General features: G+C 39.7%; 1 protein-coding gene across 1 annotated transcript in view; it reads right to left on the bottom strand.

Annotated features, from left to right (window-relative positions):
- The window catches only part of LOC104948379 (AF4/FMR2 family member 2-like), a 74,654-nt gene extending 58,689 nt beyond the window's left edge, over positions 1-15,965 (bottom strand). Inside the window, exons 1-3 of the mRNA XM_010774571.1 lie at positions 15,911-15,965; positions 13,311-13,371; positions 4,217-4,271 (exon numbers count right to left, since the gene is read on the bottom strand). Coding sequence (XP_010772873.1) covers positions 4,217-4,270 — 54 coding nt within the window. The 5' untranslated portion in view covers position 4,271; positions 13,311-13,371; positions 15,911-15,965. The remainder of the gene's footprint in view (positions 1-4,216; positions 4,272-13,310; positions 13,372-15,910) is intronic.
- Positions 15,966-20,025: the final 4,060 nt, after the last annotated feature.

Raw genomic sequence — 20,025 nt, 5'->3', positions numbered from 1 at the left:
CTGACACGCCTGACTATAGTGCCGAGTAGTTTCCCAAGGCCGTCTATAAAAGAGAATTACTTTTCTATGGCTAAGAGAGGAGTAGAGGAAAATTGAACGGGGAAGACTAACATATATTAATGTACTACCATCTTAAAATATTAACATTTTACTACCGCCAGTAAATATCACTAAAAATCGATAATATTAATACGTCTTCATCTAGACAATTAATGTCTATGAATCTCACCCTAAGTCTTGACATCGTTAACCAGGCGAATTAGTAGCTCAAAACGTATACTAATCAGAAACTTTCAACCTGCTTATCTGCGGTTTACGTGAAGCTATGTTAACTAATAGTAAGACCTAAACTGAGTGAAAAAATGTCTTCACGTAGTGTTAACGTAAATAGGAGGAGGAATTTTACATTAGGAAGAAAAGAGAGAAATAAACTTATGGTAAATTTATAAAGACTAATGAGTGGAATTTGAATCCTCTCAAATGTAATAACATAGAATAGATACACTATACATAGTAACATATTTTGAGGTGGACGACAAATCGATCACCAAAAGTCAGGGCTCTCGTCTCGTTATACGACGACATCATCCTCCACACACAGCCTAAACCCAGAGTAAAGAATTAAAGAAGTAGTAGAAGACGGAGGACTAGAACGTTGTACACCCTCCCTCCACATGTCATCCACCCCCAGACATAGATGTGCAGGTGTTTCCCGGTGTTTGTGGCCTGAATTGAGTCCTCAGAGACAGGACACACTTAAGTTTTTTAGTTGTTGTAACTGATTAAGTTTGCTCCGATTTATTTCAACGGTGACAAATTCGACTTAGTGTAAAGCAATGTACGTATGCATTGATTCCGACGTCGTAAGTAAGTTTACATTAGGTTTAACGGTTATACCTGGGTGAAAAGTTTACATCCTCCATTGTTATATAACAAGAGTTTCTCATTTATTACACAATTATAACAAAATTTAATTCATAACACCTTGATTGACGTATTTGCTTTGAGATTTCATTTGTTGTTGTTATGAAATGCATGGGATACAACGTATGATTTGATTGTTGTATATATAATGCGGCAGTCGGTACGTGAATACATTGCATGAGTTACTTGCATACATCACATATGAATGTGATAGCAGTTACATGGTTTCAAAACATCCTTTTGATTTATAAAATTTCGGTTTTGACTCTAAAGAAAGATTTTCGGATGGGGTTCATCTAATACAAAGGTTTTTTTGCCACTTGAGGAGGGTACCAGTATAAGTTCGACAACATTCAGTTTACCGTTACCTAGACAAGACAGTTTTATAAATACTTCCTTATAACAAAATTTTTTCTACTATCCACGTCATTTAGTCTTTTAACTAAGCCTGTATACACAATGTGCGAGTAGTACTATAACTCAGTTAGGTTTTATAACTATCAAAATCTCAACAACTATGTTTTGTCATTTGGTATTGTTTTATTAGTGTATGTGTCCTATTTCTAAGCTTTTACTAAAAAAAACATTAAAGTGGGCACAGAAGAGTCCTCAAAAGGTTGTATAATCATGATAAATACAATTTTAGGTAGTGTATAAACGCAGAGGCATTAAATATTAGAGTCGTCAGTTACAGAAAGAGCGACAGTGTCTGTGTCCCACTCGTCGTATTTTGTCTTTCACCCCTTTTATGTTTTCCCAAATTCAACACCTTTGTACTCTCCCCTTCTATTATATGTTTGAACTTTTTGTTACGGTCTATCCTTCGTCTATGCTCCTTCACTCTTTGTCTCTATATTACTCCCTACCCCCTCTCTCCGACTCTACTTGAGGTCACGTAGAAACAGGTACGTACGACAATTGTCCGAATCGTTACTGCACGGTACCACGAAAGCGAAGGTATGCGGACTTCATTTCGTGTCGTGTGTTCGGTAAGAAATAGTTTATGTGTTTATGTATGTCACATGTGTACGGCTGAAACATTGAGTGTTCGTAAATGGGGGGGGGGGGGGGAAGCGGCGCGACCCCCACTGACTGCTTTGAACTATCTCTGGCATCATTACTGCATGATGATAGTGATTAAAGGAGGGAGGGCCACCGTGACAATTTCCATACAGAAGAAATCAAGACAGGAAGAGCAGGACAACTGCTGGGTGACAAACATGAACTCTGTGACCGATGGACCCTGAACTCAACGTGGGGAAACACTGCTAATAATAATAAAACATCAACATGATGTGTTGTCTGTTTCTGAACAATGATGCAGTAGGTATAGACTCAAACTCAGACAAAGTGTTTCTTAATTATAGAGACTAAAGTGTGCCACCTGACGGGAATAGATAATGAGAGATCTTAGCATGTTGAGTTACAGTCAACTAACGATTTGTTCACCAAAATCCTAAGAAAGCTCTTTTAAGTCATTTCAAAAGCTTTTATTGTATGGCATAGTCCCATTAAACGTGATAAAAAACACTCTCTGGTCTAACATGACTAAGAATAAGGGTGTTTTAATTGTTTAAAAGTAAAGTTTTAGAGTTTGCTTTTTGTTTAAAGGTCCCATGTCATGGCCATTTCTACTGATCATAATTCCATTGTTGAGGTATACTAAAATAGATATTGTGCAATTTTCCAAACTCACATTTGTTTCTCATACAGCATCTCTGTAAAGTATGTGTATTCACCGGTATTCACTCGATGTCCTAAACGGCTTGTTGGAGCTCCTGCCCCCCCATCCTTGTGAGCCCAGTGATTGGTCGGGACGTTGCGAGGCTCGCTGCTCAATGATCTGGCTTACTGGTGTGGTTTCCGGGTCGGCGATACAGCGGGACAGCGCGAAACTCATCCTGAGCACACACAAACACTCACAGCCGAAGTAAAAACAATAAGTGTGGCTGAGTAAGAAAAAGGTTTATAACGCTGTGAGAATGGGTCTACGGAGAGCATTTCTCCGCCATCCCAACTCGTCTATTACCAACCAGGGAGCTCTAAGCAAGTCAATGGGACTCCCTGTTAGTTGAAAATGTACGCTAAAGGTCCCCCTACTGCGTTTGATAGTGACGCCAAGGGACCCTGGTGTGTGAGGAGCTCCGCGGATACAAATGGAAAAAGAGAAATCTCCAACGAGGCGTTCTGGGGCAGCATAGACAGGTCTTTTCTGTGTTAGAGTTTTACTCGCTACAGGGTGTACTTTGAGGGTTTGTGACTCTGCAGACCGTTTACATGCAGAAAAAGCTACATAACACACAAGGGCACGGGTAATAACCGGAAAGGCAGGACATGGGACCTTTAAATTGATCCTTTTCTAAAAGGGTTACCAGTACAGGAAATAATCTTGAGCCCAAGCAGGGTCCTACCATTTTTTATCAATGAAAAACTCTGGACAAATTAAGAGACCACTGCCGCATTATTAGTTTCTCTGTTTTAACTTTTTATAGGTATGTGTTTGAGAGAAATGTATGTCTTTTTATTTATTCTATAAACTATTGACAACATTTCTCTGTGTTGGAATTCAGCAGACACTGGAATGGAATGGCTGCCATACATGTAGAGATTGAGAGTTAAGAACATTTGAGTGGTTTTCCAGAGCTATATGTATATATTTAACTTGATGATTTAAAAAAAAATTGTTCATTTCTTCAGTTAGCTGAGATTCTTCCCGTTAATCTGGTGCTACACATTAATAGTTTCATAAAAAAGCATTGGGGGGGCCCCCCTGTGGGGCTTAACAGGCTAAGTAAGTTTGGCTATAGTTAACCCGATTTATATCAAACTTAGTAAATACACATTTTTTACCTTGACGCTCTTCATGTGTCCTTCTAGTTTATTGGTTTCGACACTGTTGTGATGCCAGCTGCTGTCAGTTTCACCAAGAACTGTAATATATTATTAAATCTGACACATTGGGAATTGTACAAACAAGTATTCTTGTAGAAACTTTTTCATTGGCCTCATTCGGAAAAACGTGCAATACATCCATATTTTGAGCCAAGGACACTTGAGGAAAGGAAACAATGTTTTCGATGTCTGGAGGTTCAACCAAAATATAAGCCAATTGATGTTGGTTGGATACTTGGATCCACTGAAAAAGAATGGATGCTTTCAGAGAGGGGCTGACTGTTGGACCAATGAATGAGTAAATGTCACATATACAATGCTAAACTTAAGGTCAAGGATGTGGATGGAGGACAGACGGAGCAATGGATGATTTTTGCACAGACAAATGACCGGAGCTCACCTGCTGTTCGGCCTCCTCCTCGTCGCTGCTGATCTTCAGGTCATCCTCCAGCATTCTGCACGGGGACAAAGGGACACGTGTTAGTTCTGCGGCCCTGAACATCCCCCGCCCCCCCAGTCTGCTTGTATTAAGTCAGAAGTGCAGAGTCTTGATCTGCAATTGCCTTTGAAGAACCTTTCTGGCAAACCATTTAATTACACAGCAGAAGAAGTGCTGGTTCATGTTTGCAAATTTTGTCGCAAAAAAAACCAACCAGATGTTCTCCCACAGCTCTGTGAGAAGAGCCAGATTGTTTTTTCACCTGGAAACTTTCTGTCTGATAACCGCGGACATACCGCCAGAAATTCCTTGGACGCTGAGATCAGTCCCTCCGCCAGGTTACGGATATTTCGTTGGGGGCTTCTAACTCAAGAAAAAAAAGACACGCTTATTGTCCTGTTTTCTTTATGAGCCTTGTTTGTTTTATTCTCCCCACGTTACAGATGAAATTCCAACAATATGCGGGTCGTGATAAAGATATACGAGACACAGTCGATAACATGACCCCCCTCGGAGCATCACCTGCTCCTCACCGCACAAATTATTCAGTATTTATGTGCTGTGCAACCGCAAGCTCCCTTGTTTTATTGCTTTATATAAACCTTCCACACAAACTACTGTTATTTTTAAGCTAGCACTGCTATTGTTATGACAGGAGAATCCCCTAAAGGGATTTTTACTGCCTCGCGAACCACTCTTGTCAGTGCCTGAAAAAAAAACACTCCCCAGTGTTGTGGTGTTTTCAGTTGGAGGCCGTACGAGTCGTGAATAACCGAAGCACAATGAGAAAAAAAAAGCTTTGCAGATAAGGGGCATGGCGATGATAGATATGTTTGAATGAATGAATAATGGATTCATGTTTTATTTCATAAGAAGGGACAGATGGAGAGGGGGAGATAGGGAGTGAGATGGAGATGATGACGGGCAGAGAGAAGAGGAGAGGAAGCATGGAGGGGAAAGGAATCAAATACAAGAGGACAGTTGGATATAAATGAGTTATGGACTGAAGCATTGTGGCACGCAGAGCTCAGAAAGCACATTTCTATAAGGCTCTTAATTGCCGTCATAAAACAGTCTTTATTTCCGAACGTTTAGTGGTATTAGAGCTCTGTTACTTCTGAAAGATTGCCTGCAAAGATTTTCCGAAGCTAAATAATAGTTGTGGTAATGACTGATTGCTCAAGAGAATTCCAGATGTACTGAAAAAAAAAATAGTATTTACAGGGAAAACTTCCAAGTTTCTCTAAATTCTTGTAAATAACTACATTTATTTAGACCTGCTCTCTATCCTATTTGGCTTCAATGTGAGACAGACATCTATGTTTTTGTCTAAATTTACTCCATTTTGATAATTGCTGCGCTGACTTCGACAAAGATGTTATTACTTTCTGTACTTGAAACTTGTCAAAGTGTCCCGAAAAATGTAAAAACAATGGTGTGTGGCAAACGTTTTTTTGTACGCCACACAAACTTTGTCAGACTTTCTTTATTCCTTGTGTGTTACTGGATATTTGTACCTATTTGGTATTAAAAAAAACATGGAGAAAAAAGTTAAAATACTCTTCGATTAACTGAATTTTTAAATTCCATTGATGGAAGTGTTTTTTGAGCTGGCCTAAGAACAAAAGTATATATAGATTTATAATTGTATTTAAGGACAAATCTGTAATTCATGTGTCCAAAGACTAAATATATTATGACACGGACACAATCAAGTATTTATTGTCTAGGAACTTATATCAAGTTTAATATAAAGTTCAATATCAAAGATATAAACATGACAAAAATGGACACATTGTAAGCACTTTTCTTATAATATCTTTAAAAAGTCCTGAACTTGACTTTTAATGAAGGTTCATGTGATCTAAAAATGTAAAAATCATACTTTTAAGTATTTGCGGTAAAGTATGTCCATTCCAGGTTATAAGACTCTGGTCCAATCAGAGCATAATGTGTGGCATTGTTCCTTCTCATACTAAATGTCACAAGCCAAAGTTACAAACACGCGTATATGAGTTTTATAGTATATGCTGTATATATATACGTATGTTGAATTGCTTCATGTGTTTCCATGACCATGTGTATGCAAACTGGCTAGGTTGGCTGATTATTCAGAAATGGAATCTGATACACAATATATGAGTTCTTATGTTGCCAAACACACAACACACACAGCAGGATTGGTGTGTGTGATGCTGTTTGAGGATATGTTTTTTTGCTTTCAGTGTGAGCCTCTTGCTGAGGCCTCGTTGACTATGCTCACTCCTGCTGTGCCTTATTATTAAAGAGTAATACATGTTGTGTACGGTATACGGATATATCCCTGTTTACATTAAGATGCATGAGAAAATGAACGTGGATTGGCATATTATGCATAAGTATTGCTTACATTTCACGAAAAATGTACATTAACAGAATTTGCATTGAAAGGTTTATTTTAATTTTTGTTCAACATAAAACACTTCTTTTATGTGTTTTTTGTATTTTATTATGACCAGTGGCGGCTGGTGGAAAATATTTTTGGTGGGGCTATGGAAATGGTGACAAAACCATGTGTGTGTGTGTGTGTGTGTGTGTGTGTGTGTGTGTGTGTGTGTGTGTGTGTGTGTGTGTGTGTGTGTGTGTGTGTGTCAGTCATACTACTTTCCAACCCTCCCGATTTTCGCGGGAGACTCCCGTATTTCTCCCGATTTCTGACAAAATCAGATTTACTCACGACTGTTTCCACTCGGACTTTAATACAGCTACACCATTGTTTGGTTTCCATGGTAGCGCGTCTCTTTAGCAGCGCGCGCAACTCAAAGTCTTGTTCTGTTTTCTGTGAATATCTGCCTCACCCTCAGACTTTGAGTTGCGCGCGCTACTAAAGAGACGTGTTACCATGGAAACCAAACAATGGTGTAGCTGTATTAAAGTCCGAGTGGAAACAGTCGTGTGTAAATCTGATTTTGTCAGAAATCGGGAGAAATGCGGGAGAAATTGGGAGGGTTGACAAGTATGCATGGCTTACTGTCCTCCTCTGAGCCTAACCCTGCCACATGGTTGGTGAGCAGGCACCAGAGCCAGTACTCTTTACACTGAGCACAACAGAGAGTGAATCCTCACCCGACCACTGGTAGTGCCTTGCTCTATCTATGCTCTGCGATTGTAAAAACAACAGTGGGTTTTTTCTGCTGCTGCCGGCAGGTGAGACGCCACACCGGAGGCTGAGCAAACAGAAAAAGCTGACTCGGCTATACAAGATTCTTCTCCGTTTCTTCTGCTCTGTTACAAGCAGGGGTTGAATTCAACCGGGGCTGTCAGGGGCTCAGGTGCCTCAATCTGACGTTATCAGCCTCACACGTCTGTACATGTATATGGTCACATGAAATGTGTTTAAAGTGGTTGCTGCTGCATATCAAATCAAGTGCTTTTCAATGCCGTGGGTCTGTGACGTTGTTGGTAAACCACCCCACCCAGTATCTTGAAACACAGTTCGTCTCGTTAAACATAATTAAATGAGGTGCCAGTTTGACTCCTGGGCACTGCTGAGGTGTCCTAGAGCAAGACATTAAACCCCAATCTGCTCCATGACACCTCTTCACTAACGCTCCTGCGTGTGCGTTTCGGCCCATGTGTGCGATGTAAAAAAACGAAATGTCCCCGCTCGGATTAATAAAGAATCTCTTAATAAAAAAAATCTCTATTTTTGTACTGTATGTAGCCTCTTACTTTTCAATTAAAAATGCAAGATTTGTGTTGATTGTATTTTTAATTATGGATTTATCATATTGCAATGCATACTGCTTATGTATTATTGAAATGTCATTTTTTTCCAATATGGTCCAACCTTTATTTTAACATTAGTAGGATTTTGCTAAGTAATAATAAATAATGATGATTCGAATATTGTCCTAAAGCACTTGTGTTTATCATTTGGCTATCATCATGCAGGGTAAAGCTTATTCAGGGTGTACACATGTAGTGTATCTTAACTTCTCTTTAGCAAGATTGCAAGGATAAATGACTGAAAAAGGGCTCGTTGAAATGTACTCGATATTTAAAACGTTGTTTATGGCGTAATATTGTAATATAGCTATTCAGATAACAATGAAACATGATTGTGGGCTTTAGGCCTGCGCTTTATGAATAGCATGCAGTTTTCCGAACATCATGTAATCAGTGTAGTGAAACTCTTGCAGTGGGAGGCACTTTCTGCTAGGGATGCACCGAATATTCGGCCACCGAAAATTATCGGCCGAAAATTATCGGCCGAAAATGGTTAAAAAGGCCATTTCGGCTGTCGGCCGAAAGGGCAAAAAATATCACCGAATGTCAGAGAACAGGGTTACGTTGATCATACTCCGCATATTTGTCCGGGTGTTTTGATTTCAAGTGGTGGAGTAATCCCGAAGTGGTGAAAGTTTTTGCAGTTACACCTCCTCGAGAAATGTCAGCTGAACAAGTATTACAAATCACAATCCACGCCTCTTTCTCTGATATTTTGAACTATCTCCAAGCGGCAGACATGTTGGCTGTGAGCCAGCCGCGAGCATGGTCGCGCGCCGTGCTTGTCGCCGCGTTTTGATTACGTCATCACAACAACACGTTAGGTTTCCAAACTTATAGGTGCATTTGTTGTTGTTGAAGGCCTGGCTGTTACAGTCTTTATTTACACTATTTTGTTGTAGGCCTACTGGCCTAGATGTTTATGCAGTTTTAAAGCACCTTCCTTGGCTTTGTTCTGAATGCACTTTGTTGTAGTTATCCTACAGAGAAAAGAAAATGCACTTGACTTGGAATTAATGTACTGTATGCATTCAAAAGTGCTGAATAAAGTTTTTATGGACCCATAATAGTGATTATTATTTAAGTTAAGTTTTGCCATAATCATGTCTTTTGCCATAATCAGGTAGCTGAACAACATTGGTAAAAAAAAAAAAAATCATTTTCGGCCTTTCGGCATTCGGTTTTCGGCCAACTGTTTCCTATTTTCGGTATCAGTTTCGGCCAAGAATTTCCCATTCGGTGCACCCCAATTTCTGCTCTAGTAACAACTTGCTTTTGTTTCTAATATGGCATTAAAGTATGGAGCCTACTGTCGGTAATCACAGTTAGATGTGTTTTCTGTATGGTCGTTATAGTGAACATTCAGTAAAGAATACAGCAATTAGCCTCAACAGCATAATTACTCCTCAATAAGACGAGTGAGGCCTATTCATTATAACCAACATTTTACCCTGTTGAGCATTATGTGCAGTAAACTAGGCATTGTTTTTAACCAATAACAATTATTTCACTCTAATAAACAAAACAGCAGTTTTGCTTTAATACAAGATGGGGGAAATTACACTTTAGGGCAAACAATAGCAATCAAAAGAAATAGGCTTATTGTCTTTGGAAGTAAAACAGTGTACTAAGACATTATAAGCACTGCAGCTCCAGCAGACATCATCCTAATGGAGATATAATTAGGGGGGTAAGTACATACTCAAAGAGGAGGACATGAGAGTTTACATGCTGAATTACCGCTTTTAGACTGCATTGACTTTTTCTTAACTTGCAGGATTTTTGCATCATCTTCTAGCCATCAAGTCTGCTTCACTTTACAGAAGCTCTTCTTTTTGATACGATGCTTGCCCAAATGTTGCTCCTTTTTTAATTAGCTTTCTTCAAATTTATAAATAATGCATTCCACTAAGATCTTTAAAACTCTCATTAAATATGACAGTGGATAGAGCAGAAATCCTCTTCCCCAGATGAAGAAAGAAATGTAAAATTTGGAGAGGAAAAGCTAATCCTTTTTTTATGTATGTCATTATTTTCCTATACTGTTGGGTAGCTTGAGAATTTCAACAAGTGATGAATTAAGTTTTATCTAAACCTACAATAAGATATTATTTGTTGAGTAACAAGTGAAATATGTTCCACAAGTACGTAGTAGCTGTGTATCATAGACACAGATGCAACAATACATATTTTTCTCCAATTTTGTATTTACTATAGTCCCTCTCAAATTTATAACTGACTGTTTGCTGGGGTTTTGTCGTTGTTGTTTTTGTTGTTGGTGAATATCTATACTATTTAGCCAGCTGAAATCACAAATGTCACTAGCAGATAATATAATATAAACTAAACTAGTTTGCTTATTTAGCTAATGTTAGTAGCCAAAAACGTGTTATTTAGTTTCAGCTGACTTGAGTCAAATTAGTCTAAAATACATATTTGACAGCTAGATATGTGTTATGCTAAAAGACAGAGGCTAAAGCTAAACATGGCTTTCTTTCTATACTATTTTGATGGCTGAGTTCACAACTGCTTCTAGCATATACTCTGGCAATACTAGCTAACCGACTGAGCTAACATTAGCAGCTTAATGTTTTTTGATGAAAATGGGTTCTGGCTGATTTTTTTATGTTTCAAGCTGACTTAATTATTATAATAGTATTCTTATATATGCAATTAAAGGCTTAATATGTGTTAGCTAAAAGACTAAACAAGTCTAAATTGTGTACCAATGAAAAGTAAGACAAAATGCACCATGAGTAGTACCCGGATGGGCACTTATAACGGTCAAAAGGTAAGTGCGCCACGCTGGAAACTTCTTGCAATCAACGGCGCCATCATGCCTTCACCAGCCGCGACCACTAAACTAATAAAAGTTAATCACATAGCTTATTTTCTGTATTTAATTCATGTACCACTACACAATTATCAAAAAGAAGCATTCGGTAATTTTTATTAGATTAATTGAGCAGGCCGTAATAGTTTGCTGCAGCGAAAGATAACAATCACTGCTGTTAGCTAGCTAGCTAGCAGCAGTGATTGTCACTTCCGCCAAGTCACAGCAGCTGCGGGCAATTTCAGACAACACTACATGGTCAAAATTTAACCAGTGCAGGATATAGCAGTGCACTAAAGAAAGTGTTGAATCTGAATTAAGATTCAGTAGCAGTGTCATGTTACTCCTCTGACAAGCATATTAGCTGGGTATGCTAACCTTTGCATCTTACATTTAAGAAACACGCTGTTTAATCAATTGCTCACACTATTCCTTTTGTGTGTCTTATTTTGAAAAGGCTAAAGGCATACATAGTCACAGTTACTAAGATATGATTCACTAATCACTATTCACAGGGTTGCCAACTTTGGGTACCTGGCTGGAGTGAGATTTTGATATCATGGGTTTAATACACATACTGTATGCGCACAAATTGACTGCTATCGTGTCAGCAGCGGGACCTTAGCATATATATAGGATATATATACAATATATACAAATACACAATATTGGACACAGACTATAAAGGGCACACAGTTTCATTCACTAATGAAAGTCAAACACATGTTTGTTTCCACTGTTTTATTGTGTGCCTGTCGTGATAAGCAATTAATTGACTTATTGTACTCTAAATAAAAATGAACTCGATAAATTGCCCTTTACATGAGGATGTGACTAGCAGTTTGAAAGGATGTACTTGAATTATTATTATATATTATCATTATGTCAGTGGTCTAAAATGGTCATACAACGGTGACAACAATATTACCGTTTATCGCAATAATTTCCGGGAAAATGTATCCAACAAAATTAATTATCGTGAGAGCCTATACATGAAACACACACACACAAACAAATCTACAGACTTACTCCAAACCGCCAAATATATTAATTAACACACTCTCACTCTCATATACTCTTTGACTCTATTTTGGCCTAGTAGAACAATAAGCAGCAGACTTTTACTTTTTTATAATTTCTACTGGATTTTAGATCTGCGCATGCGCAATACGGGTCGGCAGTTGTGGCTTCAGAGTATTTTTGTTGGGTAGTAGGGCTAACCCATACAGTGGTGGGGCTCAAGTCAGTATTTGCAATGTAATTACATACACGCTCCCCTTGAAAGTGAAACGCCACGCGTGAGGTTTAGTTTATTTCCCTGTCTCAATCCAAATTGAACTGTAGTAAATAAAAAGGGCGACTTGGAGCCAATCCTGCAATTTCCCCACAGGTGAAAGAGTTCACATGCTGAAAACCCAACCCCTGCAGGGGTGTGTGGGGGGATTCTCCCCCATGAGATTTTTTGAAATACTAACATAAAATACACATTCTGTTAGGCTACCCTCTTGAGAAGAAAAAAAATGAATCTATTACTACACGACATATTTTTTAAACAATTAATGCCTTTTTAGTTTTTAGTTACTTTGTTCTGAAAGCTGAACCTGCTGCTCCTCACTGAGAGAAGAGGCTGTGTGAATTACTTTACATTGTGGACAAGGGTGGATAGCCCCTATTGTTCTGTGTGTCAAAATGAAAGACAGCCCACACACCTATCAATCATCAAACCGTGGGGTCTTATAGTTGTACCGATGTATATCGAGATGTACTACAGCAAAAGTATTCTCCGTCGGGACTTCCTGCAACAACAACGCCGTTATCTTGATTCTGATTGGCCAGAAGACATTATCAAAGATGTTCTATTGAGAAGACGATCACTACGTGACAAAAGTGTTAAAAACCGTTTCTAGTCTTCGGTATTCTTGTTTTTGGCGTGAGAATAGTTTGGGCAGCGTGAGAGCGTGAGATTGAGAGTGAAAGCGTGTGTCACAGATGTGTGAGAGTTGGCAACCCTGCTATTCAGGGTTAAGGGATTAAGCCAAGCCAAGTCTTCTGCGGTCAAAACCAGGATAAATCAGGGTCGATAGGAGTATTTACAAGCCAAGATTTCTTCCTTTTACAATCTCTCCCTGCAATGAATCCTGCTGTACAGCCGTGTGAGTGAAGTGGAGAGGGGCCAGAGATGTTGCAATATGCTCCTGGCTCACGTTAAATTAATGTAGCTGCACTTTCCTCGCTCTGATCCACACACAATCTTTTTCTCCTACCAGCAGTGAATTTCATCCAAGAGTCAAGCTTAATTTTACCTTGAGGCAAACGCAGCAGCAGCAGCGGGTTAGAAACTCTCTGTTTATGTGTGTGTGTGTGTGTGTGTGTGTGTGTGTGTGTGTGTGTGTGTGTGTGTGTGTGTGTGTGTGTGTGTGTGTGTGTGTGTGTGTCAGGGAGGGAGATACTCACGACTTCTGTGGTGCAGTTGGAGGTTTCGTAGCAGGCTTGTTAGCTGATACAGTACATCGCTCTGCAACACATCAGAGGACATTCCAGCATCACTGTTTTGCATGTGTTTTTGTTTGTGTGTTGATTGCTTGTTGACAAGAATCCAGACTATAATAACTGTGGATGTGCAATTCTGTTGTGACGCTGGAAAACATGTCACTGCTACATTTTTATTTAATTAGAGAGCGTGCACTGAAATGCACTGCCTGAAAAAGACTGAGGGGAAATGTTTTCTAAATGGTTACAAAGACTTTTAGAGCAGAACCTTTTCACTGTGTTTTATATTCTAGTCATGTTGTGTTTCTTCTGTTTATATCAGAGAGAAAAACCCGCCAGTGGGGAAAATATACATCACAAACATTTCAAAACACTACAAGATGAGGGTTAAAAGCAGAGCAGCAGTTCAGACGAGGCTTTTGATGATCTGATGCCCGGGAGTCAATACTAAATAAATAGAATAAAAGAGATTCTATCAAGTGTTTAGAGTCATCTATACATCACTTTATGAAACAGAACATAATTGTTTAGGTAACCATCCCTCAATATCTTTTCAATGTGTTGAAATATCCTAATTTAGCATGTATGTCATTTTAACAAGCCTATGAAAACTATTGTGTTTTTGGCCAAAATATACGTCTTCAAAACAGAATACTTTACTTATCAAGGGGCAGGGTTCATACACTTTTTCACCAATTATTTTCCATAACTTTTCCAGGGCCTGTAATTTCCATGACTTTTCCAGGTTTTTAATGACCATAAGAACCCTGAAGGGGGAATTTGTATTGTTTTGTCAGTTGCTCTATTTAGAACATGCTTTAGTGTACATAAATACATTACAAAGTGAAATACAGTATTGTTATTATGTTACGGCAGTAAACAAAGGAGAACCATGGAGGCGTTTCAGGCAGGGGGGTGGGGGGGAGTGTGTGGGAGAGAAACTTCCTCTGGAGGGAACACAGGGATTGTAGCCTTTGCAGACCATTTACATGCACCAAAACCTATATAAGACACTACAGAAAAAAGAAAACGCCAAAGAGCTTAATAGAACCACTTTGATCTATATTCTTTCTATAGTATAAATATTGTACTGTATATCTTTCTGCTACCTCAATAGTATATTCAACATGTATACTACTGTTCAACATAGTGTTTATACGTACTGTTCATACTGTATATACTTTAGCTTCAATCACGATATATTTATCCAATCCATTTTATTTCTATAGCACATTTAAAAACAACAGAGTTGAACAAAGTGCTGTACATCAACAACTGTATAAAAACATAGCATAAATACATAAAAAACAGACAGGAGATGAAACAAATGTAAAACACGAGACAATGAAACCAGATCAGAAGCCACAGATTGAAAAACTCTCCTACATGACGTAAAAACTATAGAAATCACTAGGAAGATAAAAATCCAATCCCTGTCCTGTATTGTGTTATTTATCACATTTTCTTATAAACCTATATATTAGGCTGAACCCTACTGCTTCTCTTCTATTTTGGTGAGATGTTAGCGGCAGTATGAGTCAATTGAACCACACAAAATGTGTTTCCCAATCAGTGTTTTTTGCCTTCAAACCAAAATAATATATATTATATAATGATAAATGAATACTGCAGTGCGAAATCAAACATACTGTTAGGGAACATTTCCCTCTTCTGAGTGAATGCTATCAGTAACAGCAGCACTCTGAGCAGTCTGTGCTCAGCTCACCACTTAAGTGTGAGCTTGGGACAAAATGATCCAAAATGTGTAATTGTCCATGAATAACAGCAAATCACCCTCTGCTGTATTTCACTACGCAAAATGTAAATGCAGACAAAAAAAGCACTACCTTCTTATGTGTGAGCATCAAGCTGCTTTTCAAGAAGCCCTGTTGTGCTTTTTTTGGGTTCTCCCTGTCCTGTATTGTGTTAAAGGTTTTAGTGCATGTTAATGAGCTCCAAAGGCTAAACTCCCTGTGTTCCCTCCACAGGGAGTTTCTCTCCCACCCCCTCTCTCGCAGTGCCCCTGCCTGAAACACCCCCATTGGATTCCTTTGTTCACCTTCTTGACATAAAGATATCACTATGTAACAATTGTGCTTCTATTGGCCAGCGCTCCAACAGACTGTACATAATAGGCTAAGGGCCACAACAGAGCTGGCCAGCTAACCAATCAGAGCAGACTGGGCTCTGGTTTCAGACAGAGGGTGAAAAGAGGTGCTGCAGCACAGGCAGTATGAGAAAAATAAAGAGCTTTCTGAATATTAAAGCATGGAGACATGTCCCAGTAGAGACACTATATACTGATATGAACCTGAAAATGTGCCTCATAGGGCCCCTTTAAAGAAAAAAAACAAACCTCAATCAATAGAACCAATGTATTCGTGTGTGTAAAACCATGTTTGTCTGCTTACTTGTTCAAATAGAGATGAAAGCTAAGGTTTGGTGCTCCCGTGGCTACGAATTCATTCGAAGCTGCTTCTTTTCTGGGTGGTATTGCCTTTATGGCCTCCCCAGTGTTAATTACCATAGAGGCAGTTTGTGAGGGTGGATGCTGGGAAACTTACTCTGGGTGTTGTAGCCCGAGGTCACATGCTGCGACTCCTAGAGAGGGAGAGAGAAAGAGCCAGAGGGCGATGAGTTGAATGAATAAACCAACAGATGTCGTTATTGATTTCACAGCAGCGCAACGATGCCATTACGCAGAATTCAGATCCTCTCATCTCCACCGCGCCGATGCTTTCACCTCATTCTTAAAACTCGCCGGCAGGATTAGCGCGCCGCCGGGGGGTAAAAGCACCACAACACTGTCAACTAATTCATTAAGTACCGGGTCAGATTTAGTGCTGCTGTGTTTACAATCACTATTTCCTTTAAAATCACCACCAATGTGCCGTTGCGCATATCAAAATATGATTCATAAAAGCATTGAGAAACACCTGCTGTTTCAGTCAGAAAATAGCTGCCGTTTCAGAGATAGATTATGACATTTATGTTGTTTTTAATGTGACAAATGTTCTGAATATCTATATGAAAAGCACTTTTGTGGAAACTTTTCTAACACCTGTCTCCAAAAGAGGAAACTCTTAAGTTGTTGCCTTTTATTGCAAGTCAGTGTTTGGTGATTACTGTTGTTGTGTTTCTGCACTACACTTCCCAAACATCACCTGTTGAAAAAGAGAACAGCGTGGGTGGTACAACAACGTTATTCCCTTCAAGTCTCTGTGGGTGAAGTTTGTTTTTTGGTAAGAGTGGGTCACAAAATATATCAATTGTACAGATACACAAATGTTTCATTTTCTAAATTGTTAAATGTAATGTAACATTTTCTTTTATAATTACACTTTGGGGCAGCACCTGATGGTGACAGAATAAAATAAAAGAGTGATGTGAGAGAAAAAAAGACAATGTTCCAAGCTGGAAACCCAAAATGTGTTTCTTATTAAGGACTTAATGACAATAAAGCATTAGATTTATTGGCGATTAATAACGCCATTTATCACAAATGAAGAAAGAAATCTATAAAGAAAGCCCATCTTTGATAGTGGGCACAGTACAGATCCTGTCATCAGCGATGTGTCCACTTCCTCTCAGCTGCGGACACACACATTAGGGAGGCGAATTAAACACGCAGTACTTCATTAACATTGTAATTTCATTGGCTGTCACTTGCGCCACCTCGCAGGGTGAGGCAACAGTAATCTGATTCTATCACAGCAATCAGTGCCACGATGAATTTATGGATCAGATCTAATGAGCAGAGCGAAGATTCTCAGAAACAGGGAGCACTTAGTTTTAAGTGTGGGAGTTCAAGCGAAGGTTTCTGAACTCTTTCACATCCTTTTTCCACTCTCTGACTCATGCACTAATAAAGGGAAGGATTTAGTCAAAGCAGATAATGACATTTAAAGTTAGTTATATTTATTCAGAAATATTATGAAGCAGCAATATCTTATATTGTGCAATATTATACATTTATATCATATGCCATAGTTTTTATTTTAAGTGTTATCTATTATCTGTAACCAGTGCTTGAATTGGAATAAAAAAGGTGCCAGTACTCTAAATCAGCAACAAGTATTTGGCACAAAGTCATAGTATATCCTATAATGCTGGTGGGTTTGTCTCTTTACTGTATATTTTAGAAAGGCTCACTGTACTTAAACAAAATGACTCAGGGTGCATCTGAGATTAGAGGGGGTGCAGTGGTAAAGTACTATTTTTATAAGTGGGGAGTGGACCTGACACCCTCTAGTCTAGGGGGTCCGGGGGAAAGCTCCCCCGGGACGATTTTTTTTTTTAAAATATTGAAGTTAAATGCATCAATCTGGTGCACTTTGAGAGCAAAATGAAGAGATATATGGATACCTCTCAACATCCATATGAAACAACTGTAAACAGATTTACTTTTTCTTTATGGATATAAAAGAAAGTAAAGCCTGACTCCTACTGGCGGCTGGTTAAATGACTCCTCGTCCCTGAGTACACTCACCATTTTTCAGCAGGAAAGGAGAGAGGGAATCAATGGAGCTGCCAGGGAGGACACAGGGGAATCCAGACGGTGGTCTATGGGATGTTGAGAGCAACTTACCCACTCACACGTCACAGGAAGTAAAAACTTATCACTCTTCACGTTTGTTGTTCAGATCGGACTCTTTTTTATAGTTTCTTGTGTTTCTTAGTGTTCGGGTACATTTTCGACGACTCTTTGTATGAAGTCAGACGAAGTGCACTTTCGTTAAGTTTTTTCGTTCACGTCAGATACGTATCTAGTCTTATGCTCTGGTGATAGTCTCAAAAAGCTTGCCGTATATTTGACCTTTCGGTATCGGCCTGGTAAGTGCCTGTACGGTTAAACTAAACTGCTTGGGAACCGGTCGTTTGAGCTATGCCCGGGGACTTTGACCCGTCCCAAAACGTGAGGATTATTTTTGGACGCCACTTAGGAACTGGTTTCTGGTGTACGTCCACTCGGACTTCTTTTTTTACCGGTTTTCTGTAATATCTTTTGTTTTCTTTTGGAGACACAAAACCAGCTACTTAGATTGGTGACTAATCACCATTTTGACACGAAACTAACACACAGATGGCGAGTCGTAATCGACTACGACTCGGCTTTACAAAAAAACCTTCGACTAGTCGCAACTTACCTTGTTGACGACTACTGTAGCGTTTCCGGAAATTACCTCACACACCTTCTGTAAATTGCTCATGAAAAATCCAGTCACAAATCAAAGAAAACGTACACTAACCCGAAGTCATTACGGATTCCTTCTCTTGTCGCAACGATGGCAACACATCATTTAAGGTTCGGACCAAACACACCGTGACGAGTTTAGTAGCTGATCTCGACCGTCAACCCCTCACCAGTTCCTCCAGAGTCCGCCCAGTTAGGTAATAGTTTTAGGGAAAAAAACTATTTGAGATGAGTAACAAAGTACGGAGGGGTGTTTTTAGTCTCCGTCAATCGCGCGTCACACGTGTGCTCGCTTCGCAGCCTTGGTCGCAGAGGACCACTAGCCCCCACAAAACAGGTAGGCGACCCATCGAAGTTCACTTTCCTGCAGGTCTCGTCAGACCCTTTTGAGTCTCACGAAGTACTAGTGAAAAGGTTTACCGACGTTTGCTGTGCTCGGTCCCTAAGTTCTCTGTCTCGTTTCATGTTCCCGGAACTACTACACGAGTGTAGACGGGGCAAACAGTTCGTTAGACCCGATCTAATCTCGCGAGTGTCTCGAGTCGCTGGAGAGAGCCGTTGAGGTTTTTTCTCTCTACTGCTGACCGGAATGTGTCGTCTATCCGGAGATTGAGTTCTTTATGCTCAAAAACTTAGGTACCAGAGGTACGGACCGGGTGTATTACTGATGTCAAGTACTCTCGAGATCGACTTCTTAGAAAGTTCCCACCAACGGGACGCACTCTACGTCCGAACATGCTAAGTACGTCCAGTCAAACACAGCGTCATACCATCTCTTAGACTCTGTGTCTTTACTAAGGGTGTTGAGGAGAGTACAGTGCGTGTTCTCTTTCGGGGGAATGTACCGGCCCTCCGGGCCCTGTTAGTCGAGTATGTTACTGTATTTCAAGAGGGTATGACCATTAACTGGACTTCTCCTCAATCTGTATGTCATACCCTCTGCGTATCCACGATGCAAACACGCTTCGACAACTTTCACCTTGTGTCTTCTCTCTGAGCAAGTCCTGAAAGCACTTATGTTCTTTAGTCCCGTAGGGCATGGGACTGACGGTACCTCGGAGATGATTTCTTCGTTTTTCAGGCGCTTGGTTAGCGACAGAGGTGAGTTCAACTCACACTTCGCCCGTAAGTCTGTCGTACTTACTATAGGAATGATGGTGACGTTTTCCCTTACGAGAGAGACAGTCGGCTGACAGGGTCAACCAAAAATAGTTTACGTTACCTGGGGGGCGATTCCTGTCAAAGTTAGGTCTTTTCATACATCAGCACCGACCGTTTCCTTCCTCTTCACGACTACTTCTCGACAGGTCGAGGTCGGGGAACTATGGACGACAGGGGTTCCCGGAAAAGACCTGAAAAAAATTGTTACACTCATACTTGTTATGTATTATGATAAACTTTTATCATCTATATTACTTGTGTGATGTCAATATATTACAAAGAGAGAGAGGAGAGAGAAGAGAGAAGTCCAGAGGTATGTTTCAC

The sequence above is a fragment of the Notothenia coriiceps genome, unplaced genomic scaffold (genome assembly GCF_000735185.1).
Source record: "Notothenia coriiceps isolate Sejong01 unplaced genomic scaffold, NC01 NC01_scaffold00014287, whole genome shotgun sequence".
Lineage (NCBI taxonomy): Eukaryota > Metazoa > Chordata > Actinopteri > Perciformes > Nototheniidae > Notothenia > Notothenia coriiceps.
Note: the sequence above shows the minus strand (reverse complement) of the source record. Positions and strands in the feature narration are given on the sequence as shown.